Raw genomic sequence first — 16,750 nt, forward strand, 5'->3', positions numbered from 1 at the left:
TTCTGAGAGTGCCTTGGACTGCAAGAAGATCAAACCAGTCCATACTCCGGGAAATAAAGCCAGACTGCTCACTTGAGGGAATGGTATTAAAGGCAAAACTGAAGTACTTTGGCCACATAATGAGAAGACAGGATACCCTGGAGAAGAGGCTGATGCTAGGGAAAGTGGAAGGCAAAAGGAAGAGGGGCCGACCAAGGGCAAGATGTATGGATGATATTCTGGAGGTGACAGACTTGACCTTGGGGGAGCTAGGGGTGGCGACAGCCGACAGAAAGCTCTGGCGTGGGCTGGTCCATGAAGTCACGAAGAGTCGGAAGCAACTGAACGAATAAACAACAACAACAAAGGCAGTCAAAAAGAGATTACAACTAGCTCCTGACTTTGAATTATATATATAAGATAGAAAAAGCATTCAGAGATCTGAAACCTTCCAGTATTTAATACCAGTGCTATAATTGTGGAATTTAGGGATATTGTATATACTGTAGAGGATTGACACATGGAAATATTATGGTAGGAGACCAAAGATCATCACAGGATGCTTACATATGGCTGGAGACATAATGATCCCCATTTAAAGAATTCTATCAGCATCAACATTCAACTCTGGAAATTAGGAAGTAAAACTATCCTAATGAGAAATAAGAAACATTTAAGAAAGACACCGATATCCTTCCTAGGTCCCAAAACATGAAGAGATATGCCACGACACAGGCTCTGAACACCAGACCTCACGTCTGCCACCACTTCTTATGGGGCGACACAGGCTCTGAACACCAGACCTGGCCGAGGCTACTCCCTGCTCAAGCCAAGCACCACCACTTGGTACGTCTGAGGCATTGGAGGAAAGCCCACCTTCCTCCAAACTATGTGGAGAAGGGTTTAAAATGGAGAATGGTTTTTAATATATATAATAATGCGCTGTGAGTTATATCTGCTTAGGTGAATGATTGTCAGAGTGGGTGCTGAATGTGTAAACTTAAGATGATAAACGCCAAACAGACACGTGGGATTTTTGTGGTAGTTTTAAAACAAACAATCAAAATTTATTTTTAAAAGTTCATAAGCTTTGTTTCAAATAATAACATTTAAAACCTTTTTGAAACCTTCCATACAATCCTGTCACTCTCACATTCGCGCTTTCCTTTTTCTCACACAATCACTCTTGAACTTTCTTTATTATCCACACCACACTCTAAAGACACCACTCACTACACTGACTCTCAAATTTCCCAGAACTTAAGTACCATAAATACAGAGAGCACTACAGACTCTAAGAGTCCCTAACAAGTCTCCCTGAAAAGCTTTTCCTGAAAAGAACAAGAACAGAACTCACAATCCCCTCAGTCCTTCCCTTATATATCACTCCTCCCCCTCCCAAGACATTCTAACTCCGCCCACTCAGGCCAACATTCTAAAAAACACAGACTTACACACTGCAGACATACATTTGGAATTGACTTGTGGGGTGTAACGCCACAAGATATTCTTTACTTCTTTATTTAAACCATTTGTAACCTGCCTATCTATCAACGCACTCAAAGCAGTATTTACATAAATATGTAAACAGTAATAGAACCAATAATAAAGCAGCTCACATTAATAGTTTAAAAACAAATGCAAATACAGTAAAAATTAAAGGGAGGTGAAATACAGGGAAGTCTCATGTTAAATGCCTAGGGAAAGTTATACAAATTGTGTCTAAATGACCTTGGAAAAAAGAATCTGACAATACTGGGACTACCACTGAAAAGATCATGTGCTGGATCCCTGCCAGTCTAAACTTTTGTAATCAGTGAACAAGAGCAGTGTCCCACTTGCAGATCAGATAGGCTTTCATGGGGAAAACCTCCTGTAAATAATGTGTGTGTGGGGGAAATATATGTGTGTGTGTTTAGCTTTTACCTATGGATAAAAATGTCCATGAATGCTGAGTTCCACATATTTTACACTAAAAATTTCCTCATTTAGCCTGTTATCTGACACGAACAATGGCTGAACTTCTCTGACGAGTTTGCTACATGAGGCCTTGCTTTGCTTATCTAATTAAGCTTACAGGATAGCGCTTAGCCTTCACAGTTGCTACAGGTATCAAGAGGTGTTTTAAATGGAATAAAGTCTTTGTGGATTGCCTAATGAATCTCTATCACATCACATTTCGGTGGGACGGCTTAGAATCCTCACTGGTAGTCCTGCTTTCCTCTCTCAGCCTGATGAAATGGCTTCTGGATGACAGTTAAGGGAAAATAAGCCTGATGAGGCTAGCTTCTCAGAGAACTCATGGTGGTACTTCTTTCGTAATTTTCCCCCTACTACAGACTGACAGAAATAGCAGAGTAAAGTTTAGCTACAAATAATATTGCTTAAATCAGCAAGACAAAAAAGTGATACTGTTTATTGAGTATGCCCTTTCATAAATAAAGCAAGAGACAGAAATGTAGATCAGTTGGAAGTACAGTTATTTTGTGATAGGAATCATACAAGTTTATATGTATTTTATTGATACTTATTGACTGTCAGATCCAGAGTTTTGTGTCCCCATTGTTAACTTACAAATGCAAGTTATAACAATTAGTGCAATGGCAATATTTCCATTCCATGTTATTTGTTTTCTATTTATAGAAACATTTATATACTGCCTTTCCGTGCCTATAACATTTGATGTTACTATGAGAAATATGAGGGTAGACAAGCCGTTTTTAATGAACACTTCTTTTACATCTTATTATAATTAATATTTTACCTTATTAAAAAGATTTTAATAGTCTTTGTTAAAGTGCATTGTCCAGTTTTCATTTTTAATATGTACATGTTTGAATACATGTAATATCAAGAGAATGTAAAAATGTTCTGACATTTAACAATTTAAAGGATGCTGTTACTTAAATGCTGATTAAAAATTGTAGCAGTTGATAGTGATGTTATTAATTTGGATTTAATGAAACACAAAGTTGCTGAGACAGACTCATTTTCAGAATTTATAAAGGCTCTAATTACTCCATACTCTTTGATGTGACATTTATTTGAAGGGAGAGACGTTTGATTAATGTGTATGTTAAAAGGCCACAAGTTTTATGTGCTTGTCATTATTTGCATGAAAAATGTGTTTCTTACACCCACTGATTCCTGTAAGATTTGTCTTATGTCAGCATTTACTTTTCCTTTTGTAATTTAAAAAGTATTCCTCCCTAAAGTTATTATTATTCATAAACAAAAAATCCTCTTGGTTGCATTTTTACTTCAAAGACGAACTACTTTTCTTTCTCTTTCCTTTGACCCTTTTCATCCTTTGGAATCAGTGTAGACAACTCCTAGTAGAGACATTCTTCATCAAAGACTTCCAGACACTATTTGGCCTTTTGATGGATAACATGTTTACTAACGTTAAAATTGAAGGAATCAGAATAAACTTAATCTTTAAAATCTTGAAACAAAAATGGTCAGAATCTACCAGCTTCACTACATATATCTACTCAGATGAAATTCTCATTGAGTTCATATATTTATTATTTATTATATTTATTTGTATCCTGCCTTTTGTCCAGTGCTGGGCCTCAAGGTGGCATTAGAAAATTTAAAACATATACTTTTAAACCCTATGAGTAGAAATATGCAAACGTTAAAATTGTTAGTCTGGTGCCAATCTTGGGGTCTGGGAAGGTTCAACCAGATGCAGGCAGTCCTTCTAATAAACATATCCCAAACAGTTTAGGGGGTTAACAAATGCGCTGGATGACAGAAATGCACTTGCAAACAATGCAGCTAGTACAGAATTGACTACCTAGCCCCTACAAGCAACTTGATGGTTACATTCTGCACCAGCTGAAGCTTCTGAACAGTCTTTAAAGGCAATTAAGCGCATAGGCCTGCCAGAACTAAAAAGTTTTTGCCTGCTTCTGAAAGCACATCAAAGAGGGAGCCAGTCTAGCTTCCCTGGGAAGAGATTTCTAGAATACTGGAGTAGCCACAGAGAAGGCCCTCTCCCACGTTCCCACCAGACATGCCTGTGATGATAGTGTGACCGAGAGAAGGGCCTCCTCTGAAGATCTCAAAGCACGGGCAGGCCCATAAGGGAGAATACGGTCTTTCAGATAACCTGGACCCGAGCTGTATAGGGCTTATAAGTCATAACCAGCACTTTGAATTGTGCCCAGAAACAGACTGGAAGGCAGTGGAGCTATTTTAACAGGGGAGTTGTATGCTCCCTGTCAACACTCTGGTTGCAGCTCTGTGAAACAGCTGAAGTTTCCTAACATTCTTTAACTTTAAAGGCAGCCCCACGTAGAGCATGATACAGTAATCCAGTCGGGCTGGAACTAGGCATGTGTCACCGTGGCATCTGACATCTCTAGGAATGGATGCAGCTGGCACACTAGCTTTAACTATGCAAATGCACTCATGGCCAACACTGAACCCTAGGCATCCAGACTCAGGGCTGAATCCAGAAGTACACACAAGCTGCGGACCTGTGTCTTCAGGGGGAGTGTAACCCCACCCAGCACAATCCCTATTCTCTGATGGACTATAGACTTAGTCCCAGGTATATGGGCAAAGGGTTGGAGTTTCAGTGTCCCTGATTAAGCAGCAAATTGCCAAAATTTCCTTCCCACGAGCAGAGATACAGTGAACTCCTATGGATTTCTACTTGGAAGTCCCACCATATTCATTAGGAAGATGCTGAGGGGTAGTTTTGAGATTGACATCTGCGGCTAACCAATAGCCACAGTCTCCTCCCTGTCCCTCCTCCAATCACGTTGGAGAAGAAGAAACACCTCTCCCTTTCCTAACATGGCCAGAGCCAGCTTCCTTTGCTTGGTTTTCTTTTCTATCTCTATGTCTGCCGGCTTTTATTTGCTTCTTGTAGTATCACCCCACACTCCCATTTGTATGTAATTGAGTGTGTGTGTGTGTGTTCTTGTTCTACACACTTCGATTTTTGTAGAAGGTTTCTAGTTTCTGAAATTACTGCAAGCTCTCTTGAAAGAAGATGAAGTGCATCTGAAGTGTGTGTGTGTGTGGGAATGGTTGGAGAGGGGAATTTTTAAAATATCCTAACAATCAAGGGATGAAGGGATCTGCATCCAACTTGGCATGGCTAAAACCCTACTTAAGAGCTACCAGGCTGCCAAGTTTCATCTCTTTATCTTTAAAAATGATAGAGATTTTAATTAATTTTTGTTAATTTCCATTGACGATAATGGAGCGGTTTTCCGGTAAGTAATCTGACGGTGTGGACAAGCAGAGCCACCACGAAAATCGGGGCAGGGAATTGCCTCATCAAAGCTCCACCCCAAATTTCAGGGAGGAGCAGACCTGCTCTGCACACCTTTACAATTCACATGCCTACCAATAATACCTTGGTGGGCAGAAAAACTAAGGCCTTCTCTATAGTAGCTCTGTCCTTATGGAATATCCTATCATGGGAGCTGGACCTCCTTGACTTTTAAAATGGAGCTTAATCATAGGGGTATGCTGGGTGTGCCCAGGCACACCACAATGTCTCAAGCAATAAGTGTCAAATTAAGGGGGGCTTTGAGTTGGGATCCAGAGGGGGATGCAGACGCAGTGGGAATGGCCCTCCAGCTGCCCTCCGGCTGCCCTCCGGCTGCCCTCCGGCTGCCCTCCGGCTGCCCTCCGGCTGCCCTCCGGCTGCCCTCCGGCTGCTCTGCTGCCACACCGAAGAACCACTGCCTCTAAGAAAGCACCATTGCTCCTGGTAGCAGGAATGAAAAGGAAGTGCTCTTCTGGGAGGCTCTCTGCCGGGAGCTGCAGCCACTAGGCCTCTGCTTGAGCAACCACAGTCAGGCAAGCCAAACACAGAGTAGAGCATCAGTGTCTACAGTGTTTAATAAATAAATGAATAAAAATAACGTCCTTTATGATTGAGTATTCAATAAATGTTTGCCTTTAAAAAAAATCCCTGGGTGCACACCTTAATGAAATGTACTGTGCAATCCTAGGAGCTTAATTGCCTTTAAAGACTGTTCAGAAGCTTCAGCTAGTGTTGAATGTAACCATCAAGTTGCTTGTAGGGGCTAGGTAGTCAGTTCTGTACTAGCTGCATTGTTTGCCAGTGCATTTCTGGGCTGGTGATCATTGTTAACCCCCTAAACTGTTTGGGATCAGTTTATTTGAAGGACTGCCTGCACCTGGATGAGCCTGCCCAGACCCCAAGATTGGCCCAGAAAGCCCTATTCACATGCCTATCAATAATAGCACGGAGGGCACAAAAACAAAGGCCTTCTCTATGGTGGCCCTATCCTTATGGAATACCATATCATGGGAGCTAGACCTCCTTGACTTTTAAAATGGGGCTTAAAGACTTGGAATCTGGATGTTCTGGGCTTTAAAATGAATAGATAATGAACTTTACTGGACTTTTTTTAAAGTTTGTGCTGCTGTTTTACTAAATTGTATTCTAGATTTTATTATTTTATAATTTTGTCTTGTAAAGCACTTTGAGGAGGCTTTGCATCCTTATAAAAATATTTTTAATAAATAATAATAAAACTTAACCAGGTAAAAACTGATCACAGTGCTACTGTTAATTGAGTAATTTTCAGAGGCTTGACCCAGGGAACTATTCTTTCTCCAAATGACTGGAAAGGTTTGCACATTTCATAGTGTATGAGTCTTCTAGTCAGAAACACAAAAAATGCTTTGTAGATATCAGAGGTCTTATGGTTCTATCCTTCCTCATTTAAACACACGCATTTAGCATCATGCCTCCTATCTTAGCCCTACACAAACCACAGGGAAAATGTCATGTCTTACAATTGAAACCACAGTCAAAATATGAATCTGTCGCTTGCCTAAGTCTTTCCTGAAAATTCATAGCAGACATTCTATATCATAGCATGATATAGAATGTAAGCAACATAGCTTCTATGCTAATAAGGATAAATATTATTAAATAAAGTAAGACATTTACACTGTATGTAAACACTGTAGGCAAAATAGCGTATTTTTATGCAATGTTATTTGCAACTAATTTTATTGTGTAATTCAGTGGTCTTTTGCAGGGCCTTCAATGTGCTTATGGAAGTTTTAAACCCCACTCCATCCAAAAGAGTGTTGTGCCTTTAATCGTAATGGTTAGCATACATTAACATTTTCTTTTAATTTTTACTAGCCATGTCCTTTTGGAGCCCGTGATTTCCGTGAAAAACAGTGTGCAGACTTTGACAATATGCCTTTCCGAGGGAAATACTACAACTGGAAACCATATACAGGAGGTAATATGTGTTTTGTCTGTGCGTGCTTCTCTGGGCCTCATGAATTTGCCTTCTGCGAAATGGGTATTTTGTTGCGTTTTGTGGGAGAAAATGTGTGATTTGGCATTTGGGACTCAGGGCGTTACTAGATGAGGCCTTAGCGCGCCTTCTGACCTGGTTTCCCTGCTGTGCATCCAGATGACGCACAGGGGAATCCGGAGGCAGGCCGTGCTGAGGCCTGGTCTAACGCGCCATAAGCGAATGCGCTTATGGCACGCTTTTTCCCCAGCTCCGGCCTCAGGCCGGGGCTGGGGGAAGTGTGGTGACTTCCGCGGCTTTTCGCGGCTCCTCGCTTACTCGCGAGGAGCCGCAGACCTGCCTGGACCTGCCATCGGCGGGGGGAGAAGAGAGGGGAGGGCGAAGGATGGCAGGGTGGGTGGCACGGGGGAGGGCGGGTGAGATCGCGGCGCGTGGCGCGATCTCACCCGCCCTCCCCCGTGCCACCCACCCTGCCATCCTTCGCCCCCCCCCCCCGGTAAAAATAACCAAAACAACCGGACTTACCAGTCCGACGTCTTCGGGCCGCACCGGCCCCTTTGAAATAATAAAAAAATGGCGGACGCCGCAGGGACGCGACGTCCCTGCGCGTCCGACATCTGGAACCCTGGGTGAGGCGCGCTAACGTTAGCGCGCCTCGGCCCCGCCTCCCTGCCGGCATAAGCCGGCAGGTCTAGCAAAGGCCTCAGTCTCCACCTCCGCCTTGTACAAAGGTTTTGGGCCAAGTTACTTGTCTCTGAGCCTCATCAGTTTTCCTTCTATGTAATGGGTGTTGGAGCAGAAAACTGAGGTTAGACCCCACCTGTGTGTTCTTTGGAGCAATATCCAGTACTGCCTGCGCACTAGCAGAACCTATCAATAGTGTAGTGGAAACCTAGTGGTTCCCAAAAATCTTGCTTCTGAAATTCGCAAAAGAGAGCTCTATTGACCTATGCTGGAAACAAGTGTTCCCAGGCTTCTTCTTGAAAGCGCTAGTTCAGTGGTTCTCAACCTTCCTAATGCCGCGACCCTTTAATACAGTTCCTCATGTTGTGGTGACCCCCAACCATAAAATTATTTTCGTTGCTACTTCATAACTGTAATTTTGCTATTGTTATGAATCGTAATGTAAATATCTGATATGCAGGATGTATTTTCATTGTTACAAATTGAACATAATTAAAGCATAGTGATTAATCACAAAAAATATGTAATTATATATTGTGAAATATTTATTTCTAATTACAAATAAATGACCATTGGAAATATGTGTTTTCCGATGGTCTTAGGCGACCCCTGTGAAAGGGTCATTCGACCCCCAAAGGGGTCGCGACCCACAGGTTGAGAACCGCTGCGCTAGTTCATCTTGGGCCTATGGTCCTGTGAGCACACCAGAACCAGCAGAACATCTTTTATCTTCACCAGTTAGTCTTCTGGGAAATGACTGTCCATGCCTACCATGGCAGCTATTTTATAAATGGCCAAACCGCCTCATGGCACACCAAAAAAGGTTGAGGACTCCTTTCCAAAGCAACCCAGCCCTCTCTTGTACATCAAAAGAGCTAATAAAGAGAGGTGGGTTAGGAAACTTAAGAAGAAATCGCACATGTGAAGAAGTCATATGACAAGAAGAGGAATGCAGGATTATTATGGAGGTTTGATGACAGTCATTCTTTGAGCTGTGGACATGCAAGTATAAATGTATGTGTCTGTTTTGGGGAAATGGGATTAATGTTAGATTTTACGTTATTAACATTTCAAATGCAGGAATTCTGTATTTTAAAAAAATGTTTTTATTTTTCTAGGTGGGGTTAAGCCATGTGCATTAAACTGCTTAGCAGAAGGTTACAACTTTTACACTGAACGTGCCCCTGCAGTAATAGATGGAACACAGTGCAATGCTGATTCACTGGATATTTGTATCAATGGAGAATGCAAGGTGCCATACTTCTTATATGTTTAGCAGTTACTTTACATGGAAGTAATTTTAAAACATATCCCAATCAACAGCTTCTTCTAGTGTAAAAGCTGCCAATAAGAATCTACCTTTCATACTTTTTTTATTTTCTCTCTTTCTTTGAGTGGGGTGGGGAGGGGAGAGTGGTTTCCATAGTAGCAGTACTTGTGCCAGTTCATTAATCTGCTTTTCTAAACTTAGGGTGTTAACTAGAGGAGTTGCTGATAGTGGAACATTCTGAATGGTGTTTTTTTTTAAATGCTGCATACAAATGCTTCTGAATTATATCCCAGGTGTAACCTCTTTTTATTTTATTTTTTAAATCACACTTTCAAATACATGAGGTTTGGATCTTATGTCAGAAAACTAGAAAATATTTGGGGATTTTTCTTACTACTGAAATTTAATAGACTGAAACTAAGATGGATGAGCGTCCAAGCATATAGGCTGAGGCATAATAACAGCTATGCCATGCTATGTCACAAAAAATAACATGATGCTGTGACATAAATTGTAATGTCCTCTGCATTGCAAAGATATGCAGTACAAATGTTTATGAATGAAATGTAAAAATAGTAGCTTAAGTATTATTTATTTGGGGTTTGTTATTATTATAATCACCATAAAATAGAAAATACATAGAAGTCAAGTGAGATTCCTCAACTTTTTATTTGAATAAATTAAGAATGGCATTAATTGACCATAATGTTCTAAAAACATTATGTCCTCAGTTGTATTTTGTTTAAATGTTGTTTAAATATTCTGATTGTGCCTCATTTCAGCATGTTGGGTGTGACAATATTTTGGGATCTGATGCTAAAGAAGACAGGTGTCGGGTATGTGGAGGAGATGGGAGTACATGTGAAGCTATTGAAGGTTTTTTCAATGACACATTGCCCAGAGGAGGTACGTGTGAAGGCATAAGCCATAATTTTGTTGATTGTGAGATGACTACTCTGCAGGGGGTAGGTAAAGCCAGCAGGGACTCTGCTGATGCCATTCTCCTCCCTTGCAGTCTACCCAGCACTTAGGCTGGGCATGACTGGGCTTTTAATACCATGCTTAAGTCCCTCCCGTTTGTTGCCAGACTGTTTCTGGTGCTGGTTAATATTAAAGTTGTGCCCTGCTTTTCATCCAACACTGCATTATTCTCCTTCCTTCTGTCATCCCCCACAGCAGGCATACTGTAAAATTGCCTTGAAATATCTGAGTGTCACATAATGGAAGCAAGTGTAGTTTTTATTATTATTGCTTTGTATTTCAAAATTCTGGGATTGAAGTGTGACCTTCTTTGTTCCTTTTTACGTCTTCAGTTGCCTTATTATCATAAGGAATACTGTTCAGGCCATTTGAATCTTTTCAGTTTTTTATTTTAACTCGTAGAAAATTTGCAAGGTTAAGTATAGCTATTAACAATAAAATAAGGTTCACCTTTGCCTTGTAGGCTACATGGAAGTGGTTCAGATTCCAAAAGGTTCTGTTCACATTGAAATAAAAGAAGTAGCAGTGTCAAAGAACTACATTGGTAAGAGGATGCTCTTATGTTAAATGCAGTACTAGTAGAGTTTGGGGAATTTTCCATTGGTTTCTTGCCTTCAGAGGCTTCTTGAACAGATTAATACAAAATACATTCTTTTTCATGGTTTCTGTGCATCACACATAGGAGCTCTGCACCTGTGTGGAGCTCCGTTTCAGGAGACATCTACAGGTGAAGGATATTGGCGGGCACCTCCCCCTTTGTCGCATGCAGGTGTGCCAAGCAGATTCCTGCCTATTCCCTGAGTTCTCTTTCAACCACCATTATGGTAGCCTCATTTGGAAACTGTGCATTCAGTGATTGTTCTAACAAAGTGCTGAGGTTTTATTCATTCTTCTCTTCTATTGTATTTTCTATCTGTTGCTTTGTTCTATTTTATAGCGTTTTCTTCATGATACTACGATACTGTGGGCGTATGGACCTCCGGGAGCCATTCCAAAAGTGTGTCCATTATGTCAGCAAGTTACCACTCATGGACACCTATTCCTTGTGCCTTTTCTGCTTTGGCAAATGGCATAAAATGGATGCCTGTGCCCACTGCCTAGCTTTGCTGCTGGGGCTATCTCTTTGCCAGGAGAAAACTATTTATGAAGTCTTTTGCAGTTGATCAGGGCATGATCTGGAATTGATGGGGGTTGCCTTCGTGTTCAGCTGGGCAGGAGTGCTATTTTACATCTTTCCTCTGTTTCCCTCATCACCAGGGTCCTGGCAAAGATCGGAGTGGGTGGCAAAGAGTACATTCTCATTAACTTGTGGTAGCCACAACAACCTTGGTTCACTCCCCTTCTCCAAGTAGCAAGGGGTGACTACATATAGTTTCCGATGGTGCTCCACCTCACCACCAGGGTGTGAGGCAGAGTCTGGCACCTGGACCTTCAGATACTTTACATGATTGCATCAAGAATCCAGTGATTGGTAACTGTGAATCCGTCTCTGCCCCAATCCACCATATTCTCAATGCCTCTCGTAAGCCATCCATGAAGCTGTCGTATACCCGGGTTGCATTTTTTTTCCTTCGCCATGATTGAAGGTTTTGATCTAGTTAGGTGCTCTCTGCATCTAAGCACAATGTCTTGCTTCATGGATTGTCAAGATGATTCAGTTGGTGTATGAGGTGACTCATCTCTAACTGTCTGCCCCAGTCCAGGCTCACTCTTCTCATGCAGTAGCTATGTTGGTGGCATTTGTGTGTGTGTGTGGGGGGGGCTGCTATTCCTGAACTCTGCAGGGCTTGCAACCTGGTTGAATCCATCATCTTTTATCTGCCACTACCAATTGGAAGTGCGGGCCAGAGCTGACTGTTCTTTTGGGTGTGCAGTCCTCTCCTGTTTTAGAGTAGAACACCAACCTGCCTCCAGTACGTCAGCTTGGTACTGCACAGAGATCACAAAGTAGGATGACAGATTACTAAACCTGTAACTACAACCTGTCCCGTCTTTGATGTCATTGTCAATTTCGATGTGGGTACCGAAGTTTTCTCTTGATTCTGAGTCTATAATGGATGGTCTCAAGGAATGGAGGAAATAGACGGGAAACCACCAGGGACTTGCACACTAAGGGAGGGCTCTTGCCAAAATTCCTCAGTTATAGAAGTTTCCCGAAATGGGGTTCTCAACAGGCACAGAGCCTATATGTGTGAATGTACAGATGACCATTCAAATAACTACAGTTACAGGTAAGCAACTTGTCTATCCCATGCAAACTACTAAGTTGTTTCCAGTAATGGGTACTAAAGTGTAAATAGATTTAATATGACCTTTGCTTACCATTTCTGCAAGTTAAAAGCAGTCTGATAAATGTACATTATTAAAATGGTTAGTACCACTTCAAAAGTGGTAAGGGCAAATGGGACTGCTAGCACTTAGGTTGAGAAAAAGACTGTCATATAGTAAAAGGGAGAGAAAGAGAAAAAATGAATATCATAGCTAAGATGCATTGCCCACCCCTCACATTTTTCTCTCTGAAATACTGTAAAAATGCAACCACTCACCGCTAGTGAATCTTTCCAGGCTGTGGTCCTAATCCAGAGGATCAATATTACAGCCACAGTAACAAAAATGCTTGTTAAATATTACTCTGTAGCACCCTAGAGAACAAAGAAACCCACTGGATATTTTCATCTCTACAGGTACTTTGTTATAGAAAGTAAACTAAAATATTAGAAGAATCACTTTAATTAGAGAACTGGAGTTATACTGTGACTACCACAAAGAATATTAGAAACAAACAAAATATATTTGGGAAGTAACACTGTCATCCTTTTAAAAATAGGTCTTATGTTGCAATCCTTGTTATGTACACTTACCTGTAGGTAAATCCCCTTGGACATCTTTGCTCATCACAGAAGCTGGCATAATTAATTTCCCTCTGATTTATTTCAATGGAGGGGACATTTTTAAAAAGAAGAACAGCTAGTTTGAAAAATGGGGAAAGGCTGCTGTTCCACCTCCCATCTTGAGCCAACAGTGCTTGGCAAGTGGTAGATCTCCTGCCACGTAACTTACACACACACTTGAGAATAGCTCTGTGGTCTTTTCCCTACATACTGCTTCATACGTTTAAGCAATTTGTACCTTTTTTTAAGCTTTAAAATCTGAGGAAGATGACTATTATATTAATGGTGCCTGGACTATCGACTGGCCTAGAAAATTTGATGTTGCTGGGACAGCTTTCCATTACAGAAGGCCAACAGATGAACCAGAATCTTTGGAAGCCTTAGGTCCTACCTCAGAAAACCTCATAGTCATGGTAAAGTCATTTTATTGCCTTTTAAAAATGTGAGTTAGCAGTCTGGGCCCTGGTAGACATGAAAACTGAAGTCCACATGGAAAAATAGATCAGATTATTTGATTTTGAGCTTTGTCCTCTATGTGGGTTAAACGTCCCTGTTGCTTATGAGCTGTTCTTTCATGCTGCTTAGACAATTAGATCAATATGCCCACAAGGGCTTTGGAGTAGTGTTTTTCAAAAAAAAAAATAGGCTTGTGCCTTCCTGCAACATTGCAAACAACTTTGAAAATGAAAGATGTTTCTGAAATAGTTTGCTATACTGCATGGGAGTGAAGAAACAAAAAAAAAATATCCCTCTGAGCATCCACAACATCTTTGGATTCAAAATTTGCATTTCTTGCTGCTTAATGTTTGTCTTTGCTCTTCTTTTGTATTGTTGTTGTTTACATTATGACAGTCTTCATTTTTAATTTCTTTCTTGAATAGTCCCATCTGATGTTATATGCAGAAGTGATAGAATATGTTAGGTAGGTCACTGGAACATTATATTGGAATAAGAAGTACAAATAGGTATCGAGTAGTGCATTAGCAGGAATTAAATTTTTTAAAAATAATGTATACATGCAATAGCAAATAATAGCATATATTTTCTTCATATGCCCAGCCTTTTTTGTGGGGTGCATTTTCTCATTCTTCAAAAAGCAAAATCTTTGTTGTGCGTAATTCATATTATTATTGTTTAAGACTTCAATTTGGAGAGCATGTAATTTTTTCAAACACGGTAGTACCGATTAGGCCCCTAAATTTGCTGTAAATATAGCCTCTAATACTGGTGAGCTCAATTAAGACACTTAGGGTGCAATGCTATGCATAATTAGGCAGAAAAGAGTCTACAACTCCCAGTATGCCTCAGCCTACTGGGAGTTGTAGGGGTCAGCACAACTTAGTATGACATTTTTCTTTTGCTAGGAAGCTGGTAGAAAGTAGTAGTTGTTGTTGTTTATTCGTTCAGTCGCTTCCGACTCTTCGTGACTTCATGGACCAGCCCACGCCAGTAACAATATTGCCTACATTAATGAAGAAAAAGATGGTGTATATCTAAAAATACAGTCAGAGAGAGAGAGAGAGAGCAATCCTATGGACCTTGGGCAAGCATCCCAGGGACCATAGGACAGCTCAGAAACCTCGTCCAAGCTTGGAGAAAGAGCTCTGACCTCAGAAGGGAGATTCAGAGGCCCCCCTTCTCCTCAAACACCTCACAGCTGGGATGGAGGGAACTGTGCCAGCTGCCCTCTGAGGGCAGAAAAGAGACCTCAGATGAGTAGGAAAGGGGTGTTCCAGTAGGCAGGAAGGAGAAGAAACCAGAGAGGCCAGGATACGAGTTATCGTGAGCCTCCTCCAGCCTCCTTTCCCCCATTTCTGAAGCTAGATGGACTAAAAAACCTGTCTAGTCAAAAATATCCAAGACAGAAGACAGGAAGGGTAAGATTGCCTCCACCGTTTCTCCTAGTTTGCTGGCCTCAGGCAGGCAAGCCATAGGAAACTTGGAAGTCTGCAGGTTCAGGTGCTTCCATACGGCAAAGGCAGAATCAATCGGTTTTTGTCCTAATTTTCTTTGGGTCATACCCAAAAGAAGTATTATTCTTTTATCAGTGTTCTTCCCAAGATTAAATAAATATCCCAGCTGCTGCTATGCACATTATTTTTAAATCTTCAGTATTTACTCATTTGGTTTTGAAACATCCTCATGAACAATTCCATTGAGATTTCAGTTCCTTTATTTTACTTTGGATGACAATTTCTTATATCTTGGCTTTTCCTTCTAAGGCTTAAGGGACTGTGAGTAATTCTACATTTGAAAAGGGTGCTCTACTCAACTATTACAGTTTGGAAGGACCAAAGTATTTACTCTAAATTCTAGAAATCTGCATTGATTTTCAAAATTGTTTCCTGGAAGTAACAATCAAATACAAATGCAGCCATTTGTTAAATGTCAATGCATTCTTTTCCAAGTGTTTTAATGGTATAACAAGTTATTTTCAACTGCAGATTTTACTACAGGAGCAAAACCTGGGGATAAGGTATAAATTCAATGTTCCCATCTCTCGCACTGGCAGTGGCGACAATGAAGTTGGCTTTACATGGAATCACCTACCTTGGTCAGAATGTTCTGCTACTTGTGCTGGAGGTAAGTTGTTTTCAAAAGATTAGCTAGATAGAAAAACACATTTTAGTTGAGACTAAATATAATTAATAACTTTTCTTTCAGGTATTCTAGAAATTTAATGGTTTTATTCTGTGTATTCCGTTTTCTGCAACTTTTATACAGATCTAATAATTAAATACATGTATTCTATTTCAGCAGAGTGATTAACTGATCAATTGCCTTTCAAAGATAAAATATCACTTCTATAAGATTACTTGGAAAATATTTCTTAAATTTAAAATAATTTAATAAATAAGAATCACAGTTCATTTATATGATTCCTATTAATAAAAATATATATGGGTGTTTGTTAGTTATATGATTTTCCTCTAGATGGCTACAAGAAACAAAATGGTAGATTTGTTGGCAATCCCGTATAATTTTATCACAGCTGACTTTTTCTTATGTTTTACAATTGGTTGGATCCAGACTTATTCATATTAAGAGTAGACCTACTAAAATCAATGGGACTTAAGGTAGTCATAACTTAATTAACTCTCATTGATTTCATGTACTGTAAGTATGACTAAGTCTGCATGCAACCCCATATTTGTAATCCTTTTCCCTTTAGTGGCCATCATTCTTTAACTCTGGCTGAAACAGCAGGTTTCCTTCAAAGCTAGAACCTGTGTTATGCAACCATTGGAAATTAAATGCTTAGAGTATACATAGAAATTTACATGAAAAATGTAATAAGGGCTGTGCATAAACCTTGATTTTATCCTGGGTAGTATCCTTCAACAATCCCCCCAAATACTCCACTTTTATTTAAGGAGTATGGGTTTGTAGCATCAGTTTCCTTTGATAAAAGCTTTATTAACATTTGTCAAGATCCAAAGTCCTACTTTCGTTGTACAGTCTATGAGATTTTTTTTTTACTTTTCTTTGAGTACAATACTTCTGTGCCATATCACAGGCCTTAGCTAGATGTAATCCAGGATGGAGGAGGGAAGGTCTCGCGTTGTGTTTAACACGAGATCCCTCCTCCGTTTACATGTGAGGTGTGACGACCACAGTCTCAGGCTCCCCTTTTGCGGAACTGGGTCAAACCGCGGCAATGGGCCACACAT

The 16,750-nt window shown here is 40.5% G+C and overlaps 1 protein-coding gene across 3 annotated transcripts in view; it reads left to right on the plus strand.

Annotated features, from left to right (window-relative positions):
• Nucleotides 1-16,750, plus strand: part of ADAMTS6 (ADAM metallopeptidase with thrombospondin type 1 motif 6) — a 194,104-nt gene that overhangs the window by 149,836 nt on the left and 27,518 nt on the right. For all 3 annotated transcript variants that reach the window (XM_063128018.1, XM_063128020.1, XM_063128019.1), the window contains 6 exons: nucleotides 7,133-7,235; nucleotides 9,056-9,189; nucleotides 9,990-10,113; nucleotides 10,652-10,732; nucleotides 13,329-13,492; nucleotides 15,524-15,662. In XM_063128018.1, the coding sequence (XP_062984088.1) occupies nucleotides 7,133-7,235; nucleotides 9,056-9,189; nucleotides 9,990-10,113; nucleotides 10,652-10,732; nucleotides 13,329-13,492; nucleotides 15,524-15,662 (745 nt within the window). The remainder of the gene's footprint in view (nucleotides 1-7,132; nucleotides 7,236-9,055; nucleotides 9,190-9,989; nucleotides 10,114-10,651; nucleotides 10,733-13,328; nucleotides 13,493-15,523; nucleotides 15,663-16,750) is intronic.

The sequence above is a fragment of the Elgaria multicarinata genome, chromosome 6, assembly GCF_023053635.1.
Source record: "Elgaria multicarinata webbii isolate HBS135686 ecotype San Diego chromosome 6, rElgMul1.1.pri, whole genome shotgun sequence".
Lineage (NCBI taxonomy): Eukaryota > Metazoa > Chordata > Lepidosauria > Squamata > Anguidae > Elgaria > Elgaria multicarinata.